This window comes from Cyanistes caeruleus, chromosome 3, assembly GCF_971803275.1.
Source record: "Cyanistes caeruleus chromosome 3, bCyaCae1.hap1.1, whole genome shotgun sequence".
Lineage (NCBI taxonomy): Eukaryota > Metazoa > Chordata > Aves > Passeriformes > Paridae > Cyanistes > Cyanistes caeruleus.
In genome coordinates, this window is record NC_141703.1 from 49,995,838 (window position 1) to 50,019,650 (window position 23,813).

At 39.9% G+C, this 23,813-nt stretch overlaps 1 protein-coding gene across 16 annotated transcripts in view; it reads left to right on the forward strand.

Annotated features, from left to right (window-relative positions):
- KLF12 (KLF transcription factor 12) overlaps nucleotides 1–23,813 on the forward strand; it is a 303,507-nt gene that overhangs the window by 177,575 nt on the left and 102,119 nt on the right. For 11 of the 16 annotated variants that reach the window (XM_086881064.1, XM_086881071.1, XM_086881057.1 and 8 more), the window contains one exon: nucleotides 1,623–1,682. The exons of the other annotated variants lie outside the window; for them this stretch is intronic. In XM_086881064.1, coding sequence (XP_086737190.1) covers nucleotides 1,623–1,682 — 60 coding nt within the window. The remainder of the gene's footprint in view (nucleotides 1–1,622; nucleotides 1,683–23,813) is intronic. 16 annotated transcript variants of the gene reach the window in all.

Sequence of the window (23,813 nt, forward strand, 5' to 3'; positions counted from 1 at the left end):
ATGAAAAGGAGTGTCCAAAATTTACAGTTACAACTTCTAGGTTATGTATTGTTGCTTATTATCACTTGTGCGAATAAATGATTTTCCAATAAGACACAAAGATGATTGCAAATTAATTGACATGGAAGAGAACAATTGGTGTTAATGGTTTCCAGTAACCATTTTTCCATTGCATATTGCTTTCAGTTGAGGGCTGATGAGGCAGGGGAGGTTTTGTCGCAGTGCTCTTTGATTAGGTACTGACACAGCTGTAAAATAAAATCTGGACCTATTTGATACTGTGGGACAAGTACTTGATACATATTTCTGTGAAGGAAAAGACTACACGGAGAGTGGAAAAAGAGTCTGGAAAAATGCATAACATTTTTGTGTTAGGTAGTGTTAGAGCTAGTAACTTAAACTACAGAAGTTATTTACATAATTTTGTCATCTGCATAGCATATTTCTGTCATTATCAGAAATTTAGCATCTAACAAATGACAAAAACAGTAAAGAAAGTCAATATTTACATTTCAAGCAGGGAGATGTGACAGGTTCAAAGCATGCAGTGCAAAATTTTGAGAGAAAACAGATCATTTGTAGGTTTCCAAGGACCAGTGGAAAATGCAGTTATAGCAATCAAGCAAAGTTGTTCTGAAAATTTCCTTTTCACTTTCAACAATTCCTATGCCAACCTGGACATTTTAATTGAGCACTATAAAAGATCCAAAACATTTTCAGTGCACATACATTCAACTGTGCTAGTGTGCTGGAGCTATTTTATGATTCATATTGGTATTCTAATATTTTTGCTAGTTTCTTGGGCATTTGCCTCAGACTACTTTCACAGCACATTTGAGGTCTGAACCACAGAGAGAAGGACTAAAGGAGTTTATTCATGTTCCTGGCTTTCTACAGGTCTTTCTTTTTTTAACCCTTTTTTTAACCTTTTTTTTTTTGTTTTTCCAAAAACCATCTGTATGATGCTTCTTGTTTGAGCACATGCAGTAGATCAGAATTTGTCAGTGAAAAGGAACATTTCACATAGTCCAAATCTCAACCAGCGTAGGAGTTTATGCAGCTATAGCACTGTGCATTTGTGTTGTTCATTATTAAAAATAGTATTTTAGAAGATTGTCTATTTTCCCTGGAGTCCCAGTTCTAAGTAAAAATGTTAAAGCCTAAGTTTTTTGGTGTTATGTCAGGAATAATATTACTGATGCAGCAGAATTCTGGGAGCAGACGTTCTCTGCAGCAGCTGTTTCCTCTTCATGCAATGATGTCTACCTGCTGTAGATTCTCATTAAAGTTTACCTCTTTGTCACTGATTATTTTTAATAAGAAAATATGATCCATCATGATCCAAAATTACCACTGAATGACATGTGGGCCCTTTAAGCTTTGACTTTGCTCCCATGAAAATTAATCACAGAGTTCCTAATGACTGACTTATCATTAGCTGGGACATCTACAGAGCAAATTCAGTTCGAGAAGATTTTTGAGTGAATGGGAAAATTCTAAAGGGCCTTCCACGCTGAGGCTATGTGCCTTACTTTGCAGCAAGTGTTCCTCAAGCTTGTCTTAGTCCCCTTCTATTATTTGGGGTAACTTAAAATTCCTAATTGTCTGTGTTCAATTTCCAGAGAGAGCATGTGGGGCTGTGCCAGGTCAGCTGTTAACCCTTTTCGTTTTTTCAACTCCAGGTATGAAGCATTTTATTGTGTATTATATAATATTCTGTTTTATTGATAAAGTCTAGTAGCAGTGCTTTTCAGTTTTCTCTCCCTCTTTATGTCGTGACTGGGGAATATGTGGGGCTAGACAAGATCTGAAGTTGAGGGGTTTTTTTATCTTGGGGTTCAGAGGGTGGTGGGAAAGCTGCAGTTCTTATTTTTTTATTTACCAATCCCAGTGGTTAAAATATGAGAATAGAAAATACCTTGTCTGATGTTTAATAATATAAAGTGTTCAAAGTAGTCTACTGAAATTGAGTGATGAAGTTAATGTGCATCAATGTAGCTCATGTTATATTAAGTCATTGCCAGGTACCATGAAGCAAAGCTGCAAAATGTAGGAAGGGCTCTTCACAAATATCTCCTTGCTTTAATTTCAAGGAGGACAAAATTTTAAAACTGTACAGTGTAATGTGCCTAGTAGATTCCCTGTTTTTTGGGTTTACATGTCAATCCTGGGGGGGGGGGGGGGGTGGTGACTGGGAGACTTCAGCAAGTGTTTTGATGCTGTGAGGGTCCTCGGGTTCACCCCACTTGCCCAGGTAGAAATGGTGTCAAATGACAGAAGGATGTACCAAAGCTGGTAGGGTTCTTGTTTTTGTGAGATTCATGGCTGTTGCTTTAGTGGGTTTTAAAATATTATGCAGTGAAATGTCAACTCCCAGTGTGCTTGCTTGCTTGCCTGTCCTTCTCCCTTCTTTTATTTCTTTTGTGGTCCCCTCAGAAGATTCCTTTGGAGTCTTATTTATTATGGGATGTGTCAACCCATCAACTCACTGCTTTTTCTGCTCTTAGTGACCTGTGTGCCCTCTGTCTGTGGAGTACAGAAGAAAAAAACAACTTTACACATTCAATATAAGCAAACACTGTACAGAACAAATCAAATCCTTCACATTTATAAGCTTAGTAATAAAATTAGGAAGAAGGCATGTTTAGGAGCAATTATACTTTTAAATTGCTAATGAGTAGTCAAATACAGAAGTCATTCCTCAAGACTACTCCTATCTCCAAATTGCAGTTAATTACACTACAACTGGTATATTTATATTAAAAATTTGCAGAATCTTATTACTCAAACATTTTCAAAGTAGCAACAGGAGCAATTTCTCTGTTAGAGGCAATACAAATCTTTTAAGGTATCCTTGGCTATGAAATTGAAACAATACATTTGTTTTTAAAAATCCTTAGAATTTTCTTTGATCTGATTGTATTATCAGTGCAACCTCAGAAATTATTCTGAAGAACCTACTAGTCTCTCCAAATGTTTTGTTTCTAAAATATATGCATATTTCAGATACAATTTTTAATGCAGGCTTCTTTAGCTTGCATTAAATTAACTGTAATATTTTGCACATTGGCTTCTATTCTGCAGGAGGCATTTTCAAGAAGGAAATTTATGTTGTTAATTTTTTGTTCTTTGTTAATGTGGTCAGTGTTTTGCTTAAAAAATCCCTTTATGAATTTATGTTGTATTTATGTACCATAGTAGTGAATATGAAATCCTACTAATGAGGCTCCCTGAAAAACATGCATGGTTAAATGAAGATGAAGATGGCATAAGTCAGCTCTAAACTACTGGAAGTTAGTGTGCTCTGACTGGAGTGAGAGGAGAATGAAAGGTAATATTTAGCAAGGCAAATAGGTTCTAATAAAAACATTAATTTGGAAAAGAGCTGTAGGGTATTTTATGTCTTTTTAAAATAAAGAACCAAATTGATCAAGAAATCACATCTGTCAAACCTCATTTGGGCCATGTGGACCTGCATGAAAAGTGGAAATGAGATAAGTGATATTAACATTAAAGTCAGTGCATTATTTGAAAGTATGAATTATTAAGGTGCACTTAAAACTGCTGACAGTGGTAGGAGTCTTCCTCACAGCTGCTCCTGCTTCTCGGGGTGTGGCATTGTTGGAGTTTGGGAACAGTAACTGCTTGGCAGAAGTGAATCCTGCTGCAATTAAATGCAGCCATATGAGTGGATATATAGAATTCAAATTAATTTTCATGCCTACAGATCTGGGTATTTTTCAACTTTATATTACTAAACTTTTTTTCACTAAATTGCAAGACAGTTATCCTTCCATAAAATTACACTCAAAACTATGGTATTCCAGTTAGGAAAGTATAGAAACATTCCGTGATACTTCAATTTCTTTGTGATGACAGAGGAACAGAGTGGATTATGAAGTCTTGAAGAAATATTCTTTGTAGGTTTTGGGGGGTTTTTTTCCAATTTTTTCTTACTGGGTTTATCAAATCTACTAAAAGTTGTACGTTTTATTCAAAACCAATTCCACACAAATCTGCATCTGCTGAGCTCTGTGGATGGCCAGGGGCTGGGATGGTTGCCTCAGTTCATGCACATCTAACTGTTAATTTCCTCTAAAATGTGGAGCATTTTGTCCATACTGCCTCCTCTGATCCACTGGGAGCAAAGTGATAATGTGTGAGTTTCACGTGTTTGGGGCACAATGTGCCTCTTCATCTTTGCTGTCTTGCAGAGGGTATTGCTTTTGCTACTGTATAATCTCCCCCAGTCTTCTTTTTAACACCTCGTCCACAGGCTCAGCCAGATGGGAGATGTTTGGCAGCTGGAGGACCCAGATGCCAAATTCTGGAATACAGCTTTACTGCATTGGCAAATGGGTTCATGGCTGGCTTCTTGGCTTGCACCTCTGCTAACTTCTTGGCTAATGTCTAGCTGGCAGCTGTGGCACTGCCTCTGGGGCTGTGTTCAGGTCAAGCTGCTTTGGAGTTGGATGGCTTTCCTGATCTGAATTACTCTGCTGGACACCGTTTTCACCTTAGTTCGCTTTGACTCTCCATTGTTCCAAGATAAACGCTTGCAGTGTTCTGTTGTATTCCTGACATTTGTAAGACTAATTCAAAGCAGTCATTCTCATTTGTCACCAGTTCAAAAAGAAAATAAGCATTGCAGTGCAGAGTACTGCTTTACTTGTTAGCATTCCCATTAGTTAGTAAGAATGTTAAGGCCCAAGTCTTGTATTTGCAATTCATCTCCAGGACCAAATTGTTAACTGAAGAGAACAGGCTTTAAAGGATATATTTCTTACATCTAAACTTTGACTGCTTTCAGCCAAAAGTGAGTCTAGCATCTTTTATACAGAAAAAAACCCCCACACATTTGCAGAGGTAATTTGGATAATTTTTAAAGAACAGGATAAAGAATAATGATGATGATAATAAATAGGAAGTTACTGGTAATAATTAAGAGCATTGCCAGCAGAAAATGCTTGATCTTCTCTTTGCCGGATTTGGAATGTCCTCATTTCACATTTTAGTTTTACCTCAGGTTTTTTATTAGGCTTTTTTTGTTAGTTTGTTGTGGGTTTGGGGTTTTTTTTCATAAATGAGGTAATGAAAAATTAATGCATCTAGGATAGCCAAAGCATTTGAAGTAATTCCCTAATCTATGTATTTTCCTTTATGCAGCTCAGTGCATAAACATTACTTTCAGTGGGAAAAACTGCAAAATCAGGAGGTCACACTCTGCATATAGTAAAGAGCAGATTAGTCATACCTACTATGAAATTTTCATTCCCTTTCTCAGCTAGAGTGAGACTGTTGTGCTACACTAGAGGCATTGGTATCTCTGTTACACTCTCAGAAAACTTTCTTCATGCTTGAGTGAGTAGCACTTGTGCATTACTGTGAAATGAAACTTCTACCTGTATCTTATATTATGGTTAAGCTTTGCAGGTTGATCTGATATCTGAGGAAGAACAGTTGAATTCCTCATTATAGTCAGTAGAGGAAATTGCATGTCCCAAGAACAACCAAAAGGAAGCCCTTACCTGTCTAGTTTAGGTGCATACTTTGCTGATGGCCTAGGGAATGTAAGTGCTTCTCTGGGAATACAGGTCAGTTACATCAGGTCAATCATTATGGACTGTATAGGGAACCAGTAGGAAATAAGAGCATTGTTTTCCCTCAGAGTAGTCTCTGTAGCCCTTTCTGGACTACGATGGAGCAGAGATAGTCTTTTCTCTAATAAGCTGGCAGCAGCAACAGCAATTTTGCCACTTTTGCAGATGAGCTTCATTTATTAGCTCGTCAAAGGTGAGAGACCTGAGCACAAGTTTATGTCATTGGGATCCTTGCTGCAGGCCCAATCAGATTAGATATGAGGGGAGCAGTGGAGTGTCATCTCCCTTCTTGCTGAGTATGGGCAGTTGTATGGACAGGAACATGGAAGTCACGGCATAGGGAATGAGAGTGGGAAAGAAGAACCTGTATCCTTGCCTGAGCATGAACAGGATTGGGACTGTAGGCTCCATTCCCTGGAGCAGCATCAGACCAGAAACAGTTGTAGATACTGAAATAAACCTTCCACTATTCCCCTCTAAATGCATAGTGTCCAGATTTATAGTATGGAGCCAGGATTCCCCTTTTCTGTCCAATCTTTTAGCCTTGTGGTTCATGCATTCCTGATTACAGAGTAGCCTCGCTTCCATGGACACTTAAGCAGAAGACCCTGCATCCTTACAGCCAGATTATTCCTGGAGTCATGCTCCTTCTCTGGGTGAATTACCTGACTGCAGGGCTACAGTACAGCATCTTGCCAGTGCCACCACTGTCAGAACTCTGCCTGCCTTTTGGGTCTTCTTCACAAGGCACGGGCAAAGTTCAGGACAGGGCTCTGCCTGTAGGTGGAAAATAGGTAGCTGCCAGAGTGAGTATGTGTGGACATGTGCCTAGTGATTGGTACCTAAAGAAACTCCATCTTAACAGTGAAGGACTTCATGGGTTTGGGGGGAGGCTGTGTAGGACTCTTCATGGGACAGTGAGTAGGGATGGGGTCATGGACCTTGGCAGGCTCTTGGGTATCTACCTCCCAAATCAGGGTTCCAGCATGCCCATTTTCACACTTTACCACTTTCCGAACTGTATTTTCTTCTTTCAAATTACCAAGTTTTCAGTGCTTTCTAATGTAGTAGAATTAAAGATGTTAGTCCATTACCTAGACTATTCCTTTTCCCTGCTTACCTGCTTCTGCCCTTCTGCAAATCAAAAGATGGGTCTGATTGTTCTTAATTTTTTGTCTCAGCCACAGCTTTTGCCCCATCAAAGAGATTCTTGCCACTTTCTGTATCCTACAGGCCTTGGAAACCATGTTCATGTATAAGGTTGAGTTAATTCTCTTTTTCCTTCTTTTATTTTTTAAAGCACCAATGATTGTTATCCCTCATGCATTATATTCAAGCAGAGAAACAATGTGTGCTGTTAAAAAGGGAAAATAAGAAACCACAAAGATGTTTTTCCCTTCTCTTGTACCTCCAGTACATTCTGTAACCCAGTTACTGTAATTGTTTTTAAACTTTTTTTAAACATGCATAGTGTCAAGAGATTGCAGTAAAACAAGTGTTTCTCATAATGAGACTGCAAGGGATAAAAAAAGATGGCAGAGCAAACAGAAAATTCCATGTTTTGTTTATCAGCTTTTTTGCTTTTTTTTTTTTTTTTTTTTTTTTTTTTTTTTTCCTAATGGCAGATTCTTGGAGAAAGGATCTGTTTACTTCAATGGAATACTAGCTTAGGGTTTGCTGATTCCCAAGGCAAAAAGAAGGCATAGTTTCCAATTTGCAAGCTATTCAGTGTGTGTGATGAACTGAAGTCATTTGTGGATTTGTATGTTGCGTTTTGACGTGATTAAATGTTTTAAGTCTATTGATTTCATGCTGGGGATTAATGATGCTGAATGAAAGAGCATCAAAGAATAAAACGTGTTTACATGCTCGATTAAAATACCTTTAAAAAAAGCGCCAGAGTACCTATTGTTGGATAGGAATGTGATAAGAAAAGCACAGGACCAATCAGACATTCTGCATCGATAGGAAAAAATGCATTAACTTCTTTAGGCATAGAAAGAAGAAAAGCAAAGATTTGATAAGGATTGACTGTACCTTTCTGAATGCTTAACACTCGTGTTTGACTTGTTTTTTTTTGGAAGCGGGGATTAAAGAGGTTTCATTATCAGTTACCACAGATCTGTTTTACTGAATCAATCAAAGCATGATGCTTAGCTGCTTGGGATTAATGAGACGATCTTTTAACTGGAGAACTTGTTGGTAACAGCAATCTTAATAAAGGACAAGACCTAATGATACTCAGTGCGGCTGTGGACATGAGATACAGTAAAGATGGTGTTTGCTGCTTTGAATTTGCATAATACTTTTAGATCTGTTTGCCTTAGCATATTAGCTCAAAAACATCATTATCTTAAAATGTTCATAGTGCTAATTGGTTTGTATCTGCTCTCTGCAAGTGCTCCTAATGGCTGTCTAGATTCATGGGTTGTATCTGGAATTGCAGTTAGGTGCCACATTCTGTTTACCAAGATAATAGTAGATAGGGGTGAAAAAGACCTATTTGCTTGTTAAATCCACCCTAATGCAAGCACAATATAGGCTTTTCCAATAGTATTAAACTGTTAGTACCCCTTATGTCAGCCAGAATGCCAGGCAGAGAATTTATTTGTGGTGTATCTGGGGAGAAGGATGCCTTAATGATCAGGTTAGCATGTGAAATACTCAATGCACGTGAAATACTCCCTACTGAGCTAGGGAGAAGTTAAAATGTGCAATTTAATGCAGCTGAGTAAACGTCTGACAAGACCAACTCAAGCACCCATTCGCTCTTTCTCTCCTGGTGTTCTGATCTGGATTAGCATATGTAAGATAAACTCAGCATCAGTCCGATACACCCTACAATTCATTTGTCTCAGAACAGGGTTGAATGATTATCCTGGGTTTGAGGCAGGAGGGGGGGGGGTTGACAACATGCAGTTATTTTTTTTTTTTCTCCCATTTCTATTGCTTAATACAAGACCTGAAGCCCTTGGTTACAGAACAAAGTGTCTGAGCAGTAACCAAGCTTGTGCAAACCCAAGAGAAGAGTAATGACTGTTCCTCGCAAGCTTCCTGCCTCAGTGCAGGTGCAGGAATCAGGAGGGCCTGAATAATTCATAAGGTGCAAATTAGCCCCAGCTTGCTCCCACTGCTCGAATTTTGCTTCTGCTTACCTACCTAGTTGCTGGAAAGAACAGAATAAAGAATGCTTGGGAAACCAGGGAGAGAAAGGCAAAGAGTGTTACAGTTTAAAGGCCAGAGTCACAGGGGCTGCTGAATGCTGGGTGTGTTTGAAGGCTCGGTGCTTGTTGAGGAATTGGACTTTACATTGATTATTCATAGAGTGTTTTCTCAGGAAGAAGGAAGCTCTGGGGACCCGTTCCATTGCTCTTGGAGAGGAAAAAAACTTCCTTTTAAGAATTAGGTTTTTCCTGCTTTTATTGTTACTGTTTCTAAAAATTATTGGGTAAAAGAAATGTTAAAAGTTCATTTGAAGCCCGTTAAGGTATTGGAGAGAGTAAATATTTATGGTGTCGCTCAACTCAAGGGTTCAGAGAAATTTGATGAGACATCTTGGATGTTAGGATGGTTACTGCTTTGAGTAAATATGGATTTCAAGGGCTTGTATAAAACTAGTTAGATATGGAAATGCAGTGTGCAATTAACTTGTATTTTTATAATTTAAAAGTCAGCCTTTCTCTCTTTTAAATAGTTAGTGATGGTTACCTTTTCTGTTGGATTAGTTAACTGCTTTTTCTGCCCAGAAAACCAGAATGAGGGGCAAGTAGTATTTAATCTTTCTGTTACACAACATTGCATCTTACCCAAACATCAATTTAAAGGTTTTGCTGAGTACTGTTGTGGAAGAAGGGAATTCTTTACACAGCTCTTGGAACAGCTTGTGTGTAGCCATGCAGTACAGAGAGCTGGCCTGAAAAAGGCAGGTTGTTTCTGCTGTGTACCTGAATATCCCTTTGACATCTCTCATATGGGATGATGGAAACATCTAGCAACTCCAGCAGGAGCAGGAAGAAGGTAGCTACTTTTCCCTATTGACAGGTGTTCAGATGGAGAGAAACTCTCCTAATGTTTTTGCTCTGCTGAATATAAAAAGCAGGAAAAAAGCTTCCTTTTAGTGGTTTTGGAGGTTTTCTGGTTTGTTTTGGTTTTTTTTTTTTCCCATTTGTTTTGGGGTTTTGTTTGGGTCCAATATTGACCCCTTTTTTATCTGTCTCCTCTACCCCACCCGCTCTTGGCTCTCACCTGCAGCAGCTAGATCATGTTGCCATTATCTGTTTTTGTATTTCCCTCATTTGGGCTGCTGGAATAGAAGCTGGCTCTCATTTCTAGCTGATTCTGTCATTTCCGCTAGGCCCCAGCTTGGGAAGGTGCCAAGACCAACAGGTGATCCTTGTAGCTGCAAAGCAGCAGGAAGAAGGCTGCACATGGAGGAGACAGTGCACCAGAGGGGCTGCCTGGCCCTGCTCCATCTTGCTGTATAATTAATGCCCCCCTCCCCAACCCCTCATACTGAGCAGAAAATCTGTGCAGAGCAGCTCAGCTGTAGGGAAAATGGTAATAAAGAGTCCTGGAAGAATATAGGCTATGTAAGTGCAGAGACGCACTCCATCTTGAGGAGAAACTGCGGCTGGTCCTTCGTAAGGAACGGGAACAAAGTTGTATTAGCTTCTCTAAAGTAATATGCACTCCATCAGCCCATGCAAGAAAGTAAGCCTTTCAATAAATTTCAGTGTTATGCTCACAGGACTTCTTATTTGTATAGGAACTAATTTGGAATGAGGTGATAATTTAGTTGAGCTTTTCTCTACAAGGAATAGCTTGCAAAGTCACATGGAAATTATTTGGGAAGAGAGTTCACTCTGGCTGGGAAGGACCACCTCAAGCAATAGGACTGGGGGCACCTGGAGTAGGAGCCATACAAGCTCTGCATTCTCTGGACAGCGCTGATGGGGAGGTATGACTGTGCAGGGCTTCATAAGGATGATTCTTAGAACATGTGAAAAAATTCCAGGAACCCTCAGGATGGCCTCCAAAAGTTATTTTTTTCAGAGGAAACTCCTAAAGGACTTTTTTTTTTTTTTTTTCCTCTGTGAAAACAAAATTGTATTTAGTAGATGGCAGTGGCTTAGAAAAAAGAGTTTTAAAATGTACCTCCAAGGCTTAGGTTAACCCCTTGGCTTATACCATGATGTGAGATAATGTGTCCATGAGGACCATAACTGCATGTTTGTATTTGTGAGGCAGGCTGATGTTTTGAGATAGACACATGTTAGCTTTAATCCTTTGAAAAATAGATGGTATCTCTAATTCTTTCTGCTCAGTGTACATGGAAGTCAAATTGTTTCTTCCATCTGTGGACTCACTGCTAGTAGTTTGAAAGCTGAAGGTTTAATGTAGACAAGTTTTCTGTAGGGAGCTGGGCTCTCTCAGTGCGCCACAGTACATTCCCATAGCAAGGGAAGCTGTGGGGAGCAGGGAACTGGAAAGCCTGGATCAATTCCACCAGTGAAACTGAAGTGCTGCAGCAGATCTGCACAGGAAAAACATCACCTTCACTGGCTCTTCCTGCTGTACACAAACCAAAAACACAAACAGCAGTGAGATCAAACTGTTACGAAAGATCAACATATTCAGTAATGCTTCTAGCAGCTATCTGTCTGCGATCCTTTTGACTAAGCCAGCAATAGCTTTTCTTTGTATTGTTCTGCAGTTTGCCAGCCATCTGATGGGGATGAAGTGGGGGATACATTGCATCTCAGGGGTTTGTTGTGTGTGTGCAAACCTGAGGGTGCTGCAAGACCTGAACTGGCAGCAGATTGCTCATGAATACACACTTCCCCTGGACATGTCTCCCCATGCTAAATGGTGCACCATTGCAATGGTGCAGTGGCCACTGGCAAAATATTTTTTCCCCGTTGTGTCCTTTCCTTTCTCCATGCTGGTTTACTGCTTTTGGCCCCTACCAAAACCTCTGGTCTAAGAAGCTGTTAAAGCAGGGAGTGAGGTGTTCCTATCAGCCTTTGGTGAATTTTTCATCTGTGTCTTGGGAGACTGTCGTAATCCTTGCATTTGCACTGGGTCCTGGGCAAACCTGGTGGCCTCCATTGTTACTTTTGCTTTCCCTTGGGTTACAGGACTAGAGGGAATGATTTCTTTCTAAGATGCTCACCCGTGCCTCTAGTGACCGCGAAAAAGCCCCATGGGCATGGCAGGGTGTCATGGAACCAGAAGCTTTTATCTGTAGGGTGGTGAGGGATCCCAATGACTGTTCCATCAGGAAGCAGCAGTACCAATTGGAGAGGCTGGAGAAGTGGCCAGGGATACTTCCCATCTGCATTTGGCTACAGTCAGTATAGCCTGGTCTGGGCAAAAGCCCTCCAAAGAATACTGCAGGCAGGAGAAAAGCATCCTTGAGCAGCCTCTGTAAAGTCAAGTTTTCCAGTGCCTTTGGCAGGCAGCCTGAAGCAGATCCATTCCTTATGCCAGCCCCGTGGAGCGCTACCCCTTGTGGTTCTCCCTCCTGCTGCAGCACATACCTTACTATTATTAATATTCTGGAGGCGCCAGCAGCATGCTTTGTTCTGGATGGAATGTGGTTGCCTAGAGTGCAGGGAACTGTGTGTCCATTGTTTTAGTATTGGTAGATGGATTTGGTAATGAGAGCTGTAGTTTTTCCTGGTCATTTTTTTTTTAATTCACCTTCCTCTACTTTGCCTCATCCCTGGGCTGCCCCCAGTGCACTCAGCATGTGAAGGATGCTGTAATTCCTTGGCAGAAGAGAGGGAAGAGCTCTTGGGACACCAAGGTGCATGTAGGGGCAGGCTCACACAGCATCATAGCATTTCAGTGGGAATAGACTACACGCTTGGCTACACTTCATGGTCTGCATGGTTCCCTCGGTGTGCAGAGCCCCTCAGCGTGGGTTGTTGGTGCACTTTGCAGTGTGTAGGGAAAGGAGCTGCTCCTGTGTATTTGGCCTACTGCGTCTTGGCCCAAAGTCATGGACTCTATTGTGCCATCACTGTAAAATCAGTGAAAGTTTCAAAATCTGTGGCTGCTGCTGCTGAATCCTTAATAGGCATATTTATTTTGGAACTGCAAAACTTTTAAATATATCTGCTCTCAGGCTGCAACACCTTCACACAAAAAGATTAAGATTAGCATGCAAGCAAACAGGACTTCTGGAAAAAATCAGTGGATTTGGAAAGCATGCTAACAAAATGTCCAGCCACAGGGATTCCTGTGAACTCAGTGTGGAATAAGAAGAGGCATCGTGCATTGAACCTCGTGTCCCCCAGATTAGTAACTGTTTAATGTTATCCCTGTAACCTGTATACTTCCTCCTGTTACACCACCTCCTCCTGTTTTTCCGCCCTGTGTAGTTCTACTGTTTCACCGAGTATTAGCCCTTCATAGCACGGTTTGTCTTTTAAACTACTTTGTGAAGTACCTAATGCTCTTTTGGGTGCCACATAAGTGATAATAATAATAATAGTAATAATAATAATTTTCCAGGTTTACTATATCAAGTTGTGTTGTTTATTGCACAGATACAAAGTAGGGGGGGTCTGCTGAATGCTGATAACTCAGCTGTAAGGTAAGCCTCGAACACAGGAAGGGAAATGCTCTGGTTTATTTATGAGTACACTCACAAGCAATGTCTGCCTTCCAGTATACCCATGCTTTTTAAGACAGCACATTTTACTTGGATGCATTATTGCCAGAGGTCAATAATAATCAGGGCTAAATTGCTTACAACGCAAAGGTAATGAAACATTCTCATTACACTCCAGTCCTCATTTTCATTGTTAATTCAGTGTTGTTCAACTTTTCACTGGTTTCTCCCTTACAAATGTGGCAGTGAGACAGCCAGGCTGAGCCATCTGCTGCTGGTGCTTGAGAGGTGCAAAGAGACGCCACAAAGAAAATTGATTGACTGCAGTTGACTGTATTAGGGAGAGACCTTATTTGAACCGGCAGTAACTGGAGGGAAGTGTGAACTGGCTTTAATTCTTGAGCAGACCTCTGAATATTAAGGATGTACACGGCAGTTGGAAGGATACATTCAGAGTCCAGTCATGTTCGAGATCACATCCCCTTGGCTTTCTCATTGTCGCTGTGGTTGTTCACAGCTGAGGGGAATTCTCTAGCTTTTGGATTTAATGTTAGATATGTAATTGGGTGGAAAATTAATGTAAACTTAAAATAATTCGGTTTCACAGTCATTATACTCCTTAGTGTTAAATTATTAAGCTTTGTGTCTCTCATATCTCCCAAAAGCCTTGCCATTACCGATCGTCTGACTGTCTTTATTAGCTTATATTTTTTCCCTAAAAGCAAGGCCTCATGTACAGTGTAATTATCCAGCAGTGCTGATTAATGGCGTAATTCCCTTTTTCTGTAAAACTGCTGTGTAAATTATTTTCATTTCATAAAAATTACTTGTCAGGCAATTTTGTGAAGGGATTTTTTGATTTTTGGGAGGGGGGGGTGTTGGGTTGTTTGGGTTTTTTTTGTTTTTATCCACCCTCTTTATCACTGTGTCATGGTAATATCATTAAACACTGTTGTGTCTGAGCTTGGTATCAGCAGTAAATGTTACAATGATTTCAGTGGAGAAAATTAAAGCAGTTTCCATGCTACTGTTAATTCTACCACCAGACCTGATGAACAAAAGTAGCTTAGATACCCTGTTCTGAGAAAAGGAGTGTTTTTGGTGGTACCTGTCTTAATGGCAATATCAAAAAGACTTCATGTGTTGAGCCAGCTATTGATAGCTGAATCTCTGCGACTTCTCAACCTTTCAGTATGGTTTCAGGAACCTCAGCAGCCTATATGTACTTACTTTTTTTCTGCTGTCCCTTCCCCTTTTGCCTTGGCAGTGGCTCCTTACCCTTCCTCTAGCCTCTCTCAGTGAATCTGAGAAGCCCACTCACCACTTTCCTATGCCCTTAGATATTTCTTCATGCTCCCTACACCTGTTTCCTGGTAGATGATAACTGAGAAGATTCCTGGCATGCCCTTCTTGGCCTATGAAATGTGCTTGAATAGGAAGTAGTACTATGCTCATCATCTTGTCATCTGGGTTTGATGTGAACAAAGCAATGGAGAGCGTACAGTGAAGAGCCCTGCCTTGCTGGACTGCAGGACAGCCTGGTATTGCAAGCTGCACCTTCTCCTTTCTGATGAGTGTGTTTCCTTTGGTCTGCTGTTTTTAAAGCTATCATCTGTTACGTGTGCAATGTATTTGTAGGCACTCCAAGTAATATGGAGGTCCTTCTAGTCCTGTTGGCATAAGAACTAGCAAACCTACTCCTCTGATATAAGAGTCCTTCTCTAAAGCTGGCATTTAGAAGCTGGTTTCAAAAGGGCAAGTTTCACTAGTGTGTGTGTGTGTAGAAACAACTGGCCAAAGTCTAAAATCCTTCCCACTGAGGTCCAAGTGAACCCAGTAACCCGGCTTTTTACCGGTGTTTACCAAAAGAGCAGAGAAACAAGCTTGTGATAGAGTGATTCTTCCTCTGGAATACCTGCATCCCCTCCCTCTATCCACCTTTTACCTTACAGCATTAAAAGAACTCAAGTAGTTTCTGCCTGTCAGCCTCTGAGGCTATTGCTCTACCTTAATGTTTAATATCCATATATGGCCCTGCCCTTTGTGAACTTGTCTAATCCTCATTTAAGCTCATCTGTATCCTTGGCCCCTGCAGTATGCAGTGGCTGTAAGCTCTGAGTATGTGATATGTGAAAAAAATAAAAAAGAAGTTCTACCCTGTGTTCAGTTTAAGCCCCCAGTTCTCTGAAAGAAATAGTGAATAATCACTTCCTATCATTACATTCTTGGCTGTGCAGGGCTCTACTATCTCCCCTCAGTTATCTGACAGATTTGGCATTCACAGGGTAACATGGTTGTGGGCCAGCTGTCAAAGAGGTGACTGAAATAATTTTCCTGGGGAGCCTTTTCCGCTCTGAACTCTCTTCTTGAGACAAAATTAATTCTAGATCTGCCATTGTTTGAATCTATTACTAAGAACAGGATAAATTAAGGAAACGTGCTTACCAAGGACTGCTCTGTCACTCATTACATTCAGAACATCACTTCTTCTGGCACAAATACTTACAAAGCATAAAACTGCTGAAGTGACAGTCATTTAGCTGCTCTCATCACTTGCTTCTAAAGAGAAGGTAGTTTGTTCAGCTCTCATTTTTAGGTATGGCAAAATTACGCTCATTGCTCGTTCAGCTGCTTGACCTGTTGACATATCCCTACAGAACTCCTCATTTCTGCAGTGCCGGGAAGAACTAGAATTACTTTGCCTATTGATATAATTATTTCCAAATTCCTCTTTAGCTTGTGTTTCTGAAACTAATTTGTTGTCTTTTTACATTATTTTGTGTCCTTTTTGTTGTTGTTTAATCCTGTGCACCTGTGTTTTTATACATCCTTTCACTGATGCTGTTTGCTGCTGTGAGCTACAGCAAGGAGCAGATGGAGTCAGATGAATCTTTTACAATTTTAAAAATGTTTATTTAATGTGTTTAAAAATGAAAATGTGTATTTAGCATTACATATTTCCCTGAGTTATAGACTTCTACCACTTGTTTTAAAAATGGTCCTGATATATTTTTTTCCCTAGTTCTTCTACTGTCGGTGACCTTAACAATCAGTATTTTTGTTGACACATGGCTTGGCAAATAAAGGCGGAAACAGTAAATGGACTGTCCTCTCTGATGTGTTTCATAACTGTTTTCCATCAGGCATTTGCAATACTGATTTTTAAATGTTTAATTATACTCAAAGTCATTAGAAACCTATTTACATATGTCTGACTTGGAAATGAGAGAAGTAACCCCTTCAATAAACTTCTCCCCCTTCCCCCAATTCCACTATAACATTGTGCCTGATAATATTTTCTCAATTCATTCATTTTATAGGTATCACTGTCTTTAAATCTCCCCAGGCCTTCAGTTGAGGGTGGTTGTTGAGGAAAGATGTTTGCAGGACATTAGGGAACATTGTTCAGAGCAGCATAAACCTACTGTGTTTCAGTACACCTCCCTACTGCAGAAGGGATTTGCATCAGGATGTGTATTAAACAGTAGCTCTACTTTAGTAGTCCTTATAATTGGGGGAGGAAAAAAAAAAAAAAAGCAGAAATCTGTTGCTTTTGCAGTAAGGCTCTGCTTAATTGTAACAGAGGTAGGGCTGTAAACCATGCAAAGTCATAAAGGTCACAGCTTCTGTGAGAAGTTTCTCTATTAATAGTCTATAAGTATTTTGTTTCTGCCAAGCTAGTGCTTACAACCAAATTAGTCCCTTATTACAAGTCTGATACATTAAAGTCAAGGGTGTATCAGCATGCCCTGTGTTGCCTCCAGACACCTTCCACTGTGCCTCACTCAGACTGCATTTTCATAAATGCACACATATGTAAATATAAGTAGGCAAATGACTTAACAGTTTGTTGAGCAAACAACTTGTAAACCAAATGTCTCCTTTTTTTTTCCCATTCCGTTTTCTTAGTTCTTAACAATATTTTGCAAATCACTGCCTATTTTTATCAGCTGTGTGAAAATAGTTGCCATGATTTCCCAGTGTCACCTGTTGCCTTCAGTGTAGCAGCTAAAGATATTGCCATGGATAAATAAGTATTAGGTGCTTCTATTGGTACGACTCCTTTCATTAGTAGAGTTCATTCTGTATTTGCTCAAGAGAGGTGGACTTCTCCATCCCATTTGAAAACATTTATGTCTAAGACAAATGAAGTGAATTATCCCAAGAATTGTCAGTTTCTCCCTGGGGCTGTTTTTCCTTTGGCCATCAAAAGAGACGTAACAAACCATTTAACTTAGTTAGAACAGAAAAAAAGAATGAGTCCGAAAAAGAACATAACAAATGGAGATGTAAAGATATCGTTCTGGAGAAAAAAAATCCCCCTTTGAAAATTATTATATGAGTTCTAATCCTAAATGGCATTCTAATCCTAAACTGAGCACCCAGTAAAGGCCAGAAAAATGGAGTTTGAAGGATGAGTTAGTTTGAATCACACACATTACATTCAGTAGGTATGTGGGTCTGTGACTAAGGATTTCTTATCTGCCAAATGCCACCCTGCTTATCACAGATTTCTGATTTTTAAGGATATCCATATTTTCAATTTTATTCTGTATTTCTATTCCATTTCTATTGTAAAAAAGAATACAAAAAAGGAAAGAATAATATAGAAGAAAAAATTGGGCAGTTAATTATTCTCTGTGTCATTCCTTTCTCTGAAAAATAGTGGTAACATTGTCCTTCAGCCTCACTTGGGTATTGAGAAAATAAATTCATAAATCTGAACTCTGTGCAGATTTTACGTTGATTCTCATAGTAAAACCAATGAATTATAGATAAACTTGATAATAATTGAGAGTAAAGGTAAGATGGAGGTTTACTGCTTTGTTTGCTCTCTTTTTGCTCTCTCTGGTAGCACAAAAATGAATTGTTTATTACTGTAGTCCTAAGGGTGAGACCACTGGTGATTTCTGCTGCTCTCATAAATTGTGTTGGGCCCTTGAGATGCAGTTTTTAAAGTGGCCATGGCTCAGTTGCCATTTCTGAATTGTAATTGTGTTAGACCCAAAAGCAAAAGATTTTGGTCCCAGTGGTGCAAGTACACTCATGCAAACAAGCCTTGCACCTTCAGAGAATGCCTTTCATTTTTGTGGGGTCCCACACTGACACAAGTTTGACCATCTGGATCCAAGGGCAGGATTTAACATTTAGATCCACCAGTTTCAAGGGTTTTTTATCCACACACAAGACAGAACTATTTCTGTTGGTCTTGGATAGTTGGGGCTTGCTCCTTAAAAAGCATTGGGATTGTGTGAGCGTGGTCTTGTAAGAAGACGCTTTGTGTCTGGGGCACTTCAGTTGTGATGTGACAAGGAAATCTAGTTTTGGAATAGATATGACTGGAAGTCTTCATTTGTTGATTTAATGTTTGAGCTCTTTAGTAGTGACATAACTTGGTAATGCAGTTTCTTTCCCAAAAATAGCAGGGATAACTTGATTGCACAGATGAATGGACAAGTCTAACCAGCAGTCCAGTCTCTGTCCCAAGTCATGGGTATTCACCACTTGTCTTGTGTGGGTACCCAAGTTCAGCTGAGTTCTGGTGAATCATGCCAGGGAGGGCAATGGCACACGTTAGCTCCCTAACCTGCTTCTCCGTAGGGTTAAAGGTATCTGTGGCTCGGGGTGGAGAGTGTTAAAGTTTTGAAAATAGTCCAAACATAGCATGTTGATGCTCTAGAGCACTACAGTAAGTGCCTTCCATCTGTAACTATTCCAAAAGGCTGTTCTTTGAATGCTTTCTGCTGTCTCTGTGTGTCCCAACCATGGCCACAGATGTATGTGGGAATCCTCAAAATTCTGATAGTATCCGTGAACTTAGTCTAGTAGCTTGGCTTTTTTTAAAACACTTTTATGGGAGAGTGTGCAGAGGGGACTGATCCAGCTGAACTGGGATTGTTTGCCCAAATAAAGTGTCTTGTGTGTGAAAGGGCTCTCAGAATCAGCTCTAATTGCAGCAGTTTACAGATGTTAAGGAATTAGGCATGCATGGACTTCTGGAAATCTCTGTTTAAGGTGTTTCTGTGTTTCAGTTCCATTCATGTGAATGTTGGAGTTGTGATCACGTCAAAGGGTGTGTGAGAAATACTAACGAGCTGGAGGAGGTACAGTATCCAGCCTAAACCCATTGTGGGGAGGGAAGACTCTAGCAACAGAATGGAGAAAGGACATACTGGCCAATACTAGTGGCTGAATGCCAAAGCTAAAGGTAAATATTAGGAGAAAAGGAGAGGCTTTCAGACAAGGTGTTTTTCCTTGAGCAGTAGCTTTCTTTATGTGTTGAGTTTTATGATACATGAAGTAGCCTCAGCTCATCTAATATACTCTGCCAGCATAGTGTCAGTATACTGTGTCCAGAGAGAGATTTTTAAAATTGTTCAGTGCTTTAAAACCATACTGTTTAGGTAGACTTTTTTCCCAGTTCAGATTCATTATGAAATGTCACCTTTTTGTTCCATTTCTTCGGTGTCTCTCTTCTTTTTTCTCTGTCCTTTGCCCCTTCTTTTCTGAGGGGCTGTTGTTAGCTTTAAAAAAGCACTATTTTCCAATATTTCTTCAGGTGACTGATAGGGAAAGGGGGAGGGGGAAAAAAAAATCTTTTTTTTTCCCCATTTCAGGCCTCAATTATTCTGTATGCTTTGAAGAACCTTGTAGTTTAACTGCAGGAATGGCCTGATTTCTTTAACTGAAAATGCCTTCCAGTCACCTTCCCCAGACTGTGTAGCTTGGAGCACTGAAGTCTTTATTTTTGGGGAAGAGAAGGAAGTATAGGATTGTTTGGAGGGTTAAGAAACAAAGACCAGGACACTAGGGAAGGAGAAAAGCAAAATCTAAAGGAGGCTGCTGCCATCTAGAGTCGAGACCTGATGTTGTTTGCCTCTTCAGGAGTGGCATTCAAGTAATGTTTATGTGAAAACAATAGTAGAGGAAAAACCCCTCAGAGCAACGGAACTGCTTTTTTTGCTTTTCATTTTAGTAGTAATAATAGGAACTTCTAAACGTATTTTTTATTTTTAGTAAGTGCTTTTTTGTTTACATGTAATCTAATACATTAATTTCAATTAAAATGTTCTCATCTTGTGAAAACTGAGACTTAGCATAGTGTTAAAAAGGAGGACAATACTCCTACAATACAAATGTAATTAATGCACGATTAGAGTCAACAAAGAATCTTGGCTAAGCTGGGTACAGCTAGCTAGGACTGAAAACATTCCCTTCAACATTGTATTCAGTATGATGTAGTTTTCATTCCTATGTATGATATTGCTAGGATATGCAGAAATACCTGTTTTATTTTTTTCATCTTTTAAAAATGTTTATTTTTATAATACAGTATTGAATTCCAAAGTTCATCTAATGGCTGAATTGAGTTGTAGGGGTGTGTTGAGGTTTTTTTAAATTTTAATTTGAAGCACAAACTGTGTAATATGAAAGTATGTGTGTATCAGGTAACCAAGGTGGTTAGAAGATAAGCTTCTAAGGTGGCATGGCCTCTTTCTGGCCAGCTTAACATTTGACCTGAATTTTAAATCCTACTGTGGCTGTATTCTTTTAAGTAGTTGCACTGAAAGCAAATTAGATTTAGAAGAGTACACGTAAAGATGCTATGAGAATTGTGGTCTGTATTAGGACTTGTTAAAACAACAAGTATCTTTTTTCTTGCTCTTGCTTCATTTTAAAAGTCTGCTCAGTACTTTCCAGGGCAATAGCAGTCTGCAAGGGCTTGCAGAGTATCCTGGGAGTATGGATGGAAAGTCAACTTGTGTGTAAAAGGGTCTATACAGAGGGGCTGTTCCCACTGAGGTGTTGCAGGGCTTTTTTCATCTCCTTTGTGCCCTCTCCCTCAGATTGTTCTCCAGCCTCTCGGTCCTTTGTGTAACACCATATTGAGACGTTAGCACACACAACAAGAGGCAGCTTAATGGGGTAGATGGAACACTGCAGGTGCACAGAAAAGATACAGTGTGGAGATGATTGGAGTAAGGCTGTGATTTTGGATTTAAAAGTCAAAAAGAAGAACTGCTTATTTAGTTGTCTTACAATTTACCCTCCTCATGATTGCCCTTAGAATTAATGATCTCAGTCGGCACAACTTGAAGACTTATACCTTGGACTGGGATAATGGCAGACATATTTTCTCCTGTGTCACATTTTATGCCTTCACTTGTCTTTGTTTCCTTTGCTGCTCCCTCTGCTCCTCATTGTCCGGTTCCACAGCCCCAAGGGAAGATCCAGTGATGGGTCCTTCTGAGAGAGCCTGTCTTGCACAAGGCCAGTATCTCCCATCAAGGCAGCACCCTAGCAATGTCTGAGCTTGCAGGAGCAAGCACACTCTGTAGATGAGACCAGGTACCTGTGCTCTCCTGCTGTGGGGCAAGCAGAAACTCCTGTTTCAATGAAGACTGGGAAGCAAGCTGCCTCATAGCACAGCCATTGTATAAAGCAGCACATCCCATCCAGTTCCTGAAGTGGTGGATCCTGTTGCATACGTGTAGGAGTAGCAGTATGGCATTTCAAGCAGACTGTCCTGTCTTGAATGTATGAGAATGGCCCATCCCTAGTGTATGGCTTGCGGGGTGGTGGAACAGCCTCGTTCTCCATGGTGGGCTGTAGGTGGGGCCAGGGGAAAGAGGGCAAGCCTGATGGTAGAGCAGAGCAGGACTGGGCTCAGCACGGCATGTACAGGCTTGAAATACTGTGCCCTAACAATTGGTTCTGCGTGTGCTTTCAGAAAAGATACCTACTGGCATTAAAGGATCATTATATCTTTTCATCTCTGGTGCATCCTACTTCCAGAGCCTTGATATAACTGTTAATTAGAAAAAGCATTTTGAGTAAGTTTGCATATTTCCATTCTCTATATATTTCAATTAGCCTCCTTTTCACTTGTGTCATTGAATACTCTTTTAATTTTCAGCTCTTCAGACTTTGACCTCTCAGTTTTAGTCAATTAAATGTGTAAACACACTCTGTGCTGGGGGACCACATTTTAGCTAGATACATAGATGCGCTTGTGTCTATACATGCAGCACTCCCTAATTTAAAATCAGAAAATGCTCTTTGTCCTTTCCTTCGGCGCTGGCAGCACTTCTTTGACCTGCAAACAGAAAGGAATATGATTCTGTTTTTGTGGAAGTTCAGCCTAGGATCAAGCATTTCACATACTTTGATAAATCTGCTCAGCTACTTTTTAAAAAGAGGGCTGTCAAAAATCGCTTTATAGTTTTATTCTTCCTTTTTGTTCTTAGTTCTTTGAATTATCCTATTCTGAATCTTGAAAATGACTTCACATTCGTTAATAGTTTTGGTTTTTTTCCATTTTCCCCCAGTATGCTCTTGTCTTGTTATGGCAGCATAGACACAACTATTAAGAAGAAGTTAAATTCACAAAGTACATGAAGTCTTTTTTCTTTCATGTCCTTTGAACTACTTGATCTCTGTATTTAATTCGGAAGTCTAAAATGAAACTCTGGCACTGTATCTACCTTGCTCAGCTCTCCACAGCTCTGAAAGAATTAGACATATGACACATTACACATACTATTTTTCTTTGTAGTTGTGGCAATTAAAAAGATTCACCAAAAACTTTTTGAGGGTTTTGGGGGGATTAAAATTCTCTGCTTGCTGGCCTAACATGATTACCGCCTTCTCAATCTCCTTTTCCTGCTTCTGGCTTAATAAACTTCTACACTAACAGAAGATTTCTGTTTACTTTCTTACTTGCACGTAGACATCTCAGAATTTATGACCAGGACCTTGGTTTTAAAAAAAAAAAGGTAAATTAGTTTGCATTCTCTGACAGATTGAGCATTTATTCATTAATAAATCCATCGTTTTGTTTGAAGTGAGAGCTTGCAAGGAAAAAAATATGGAGGGGAAGAGTACTTCACATCAGGTATTTACCTGGATTTTAGGTTTCTGCATGCTTGCTTCATTCTTTATGCTGACCACCCATCCTCATTTACAATGGCTTTTGCTATATGGCATCCACACAAAGTAATATTAGATTACAAAAACAGCACGTAGGTGCCACCCTGCAAATGTTCCTGTCCTGCATTTGCTGAGAACATGGCATTGTTTCAGGGAAGGGTGCTGCATTCAATACACATACAGATGTGAATGAAACCTGAGAGGAACAGCAAACTGCTTAGATTGCTGGAGGGCACAGCTGAGAGGGCGGAATAAAAGAGTTGCGTACGTTTGGCTTGTCTAAACAGCAGTTCAGGGCAAAGCAGCCTCATGTCTTGGAAATGGAGAGAAGATGGAACAAGAAAGAATTAAGACTGTACAGCAAAGTATTAGGTAAGAGCAGTGACAGCAGATTAATTTAGTCAATTTAGCCATCAATTTAAAAACTGTCAGCACCTTACTTTTGCATCACAACATATGGTAGAAAAAAAAAACCTTTAGGTTATTTAGGAGAAGAAAAAGAATGTAAGGATCTTTTGTGAATGATCTTTATAAGTGGGAAAGAAGAAAGTATGACAATGAGCTCTCAGTTTGTTGGGTGTGAAGTTTAAGGGAATCTCCTAGTCCTGTTGTAAAGAGTAGGATGTGTCGCTGCTGCTTCTTGAATGGTTTATATTACATCCCCC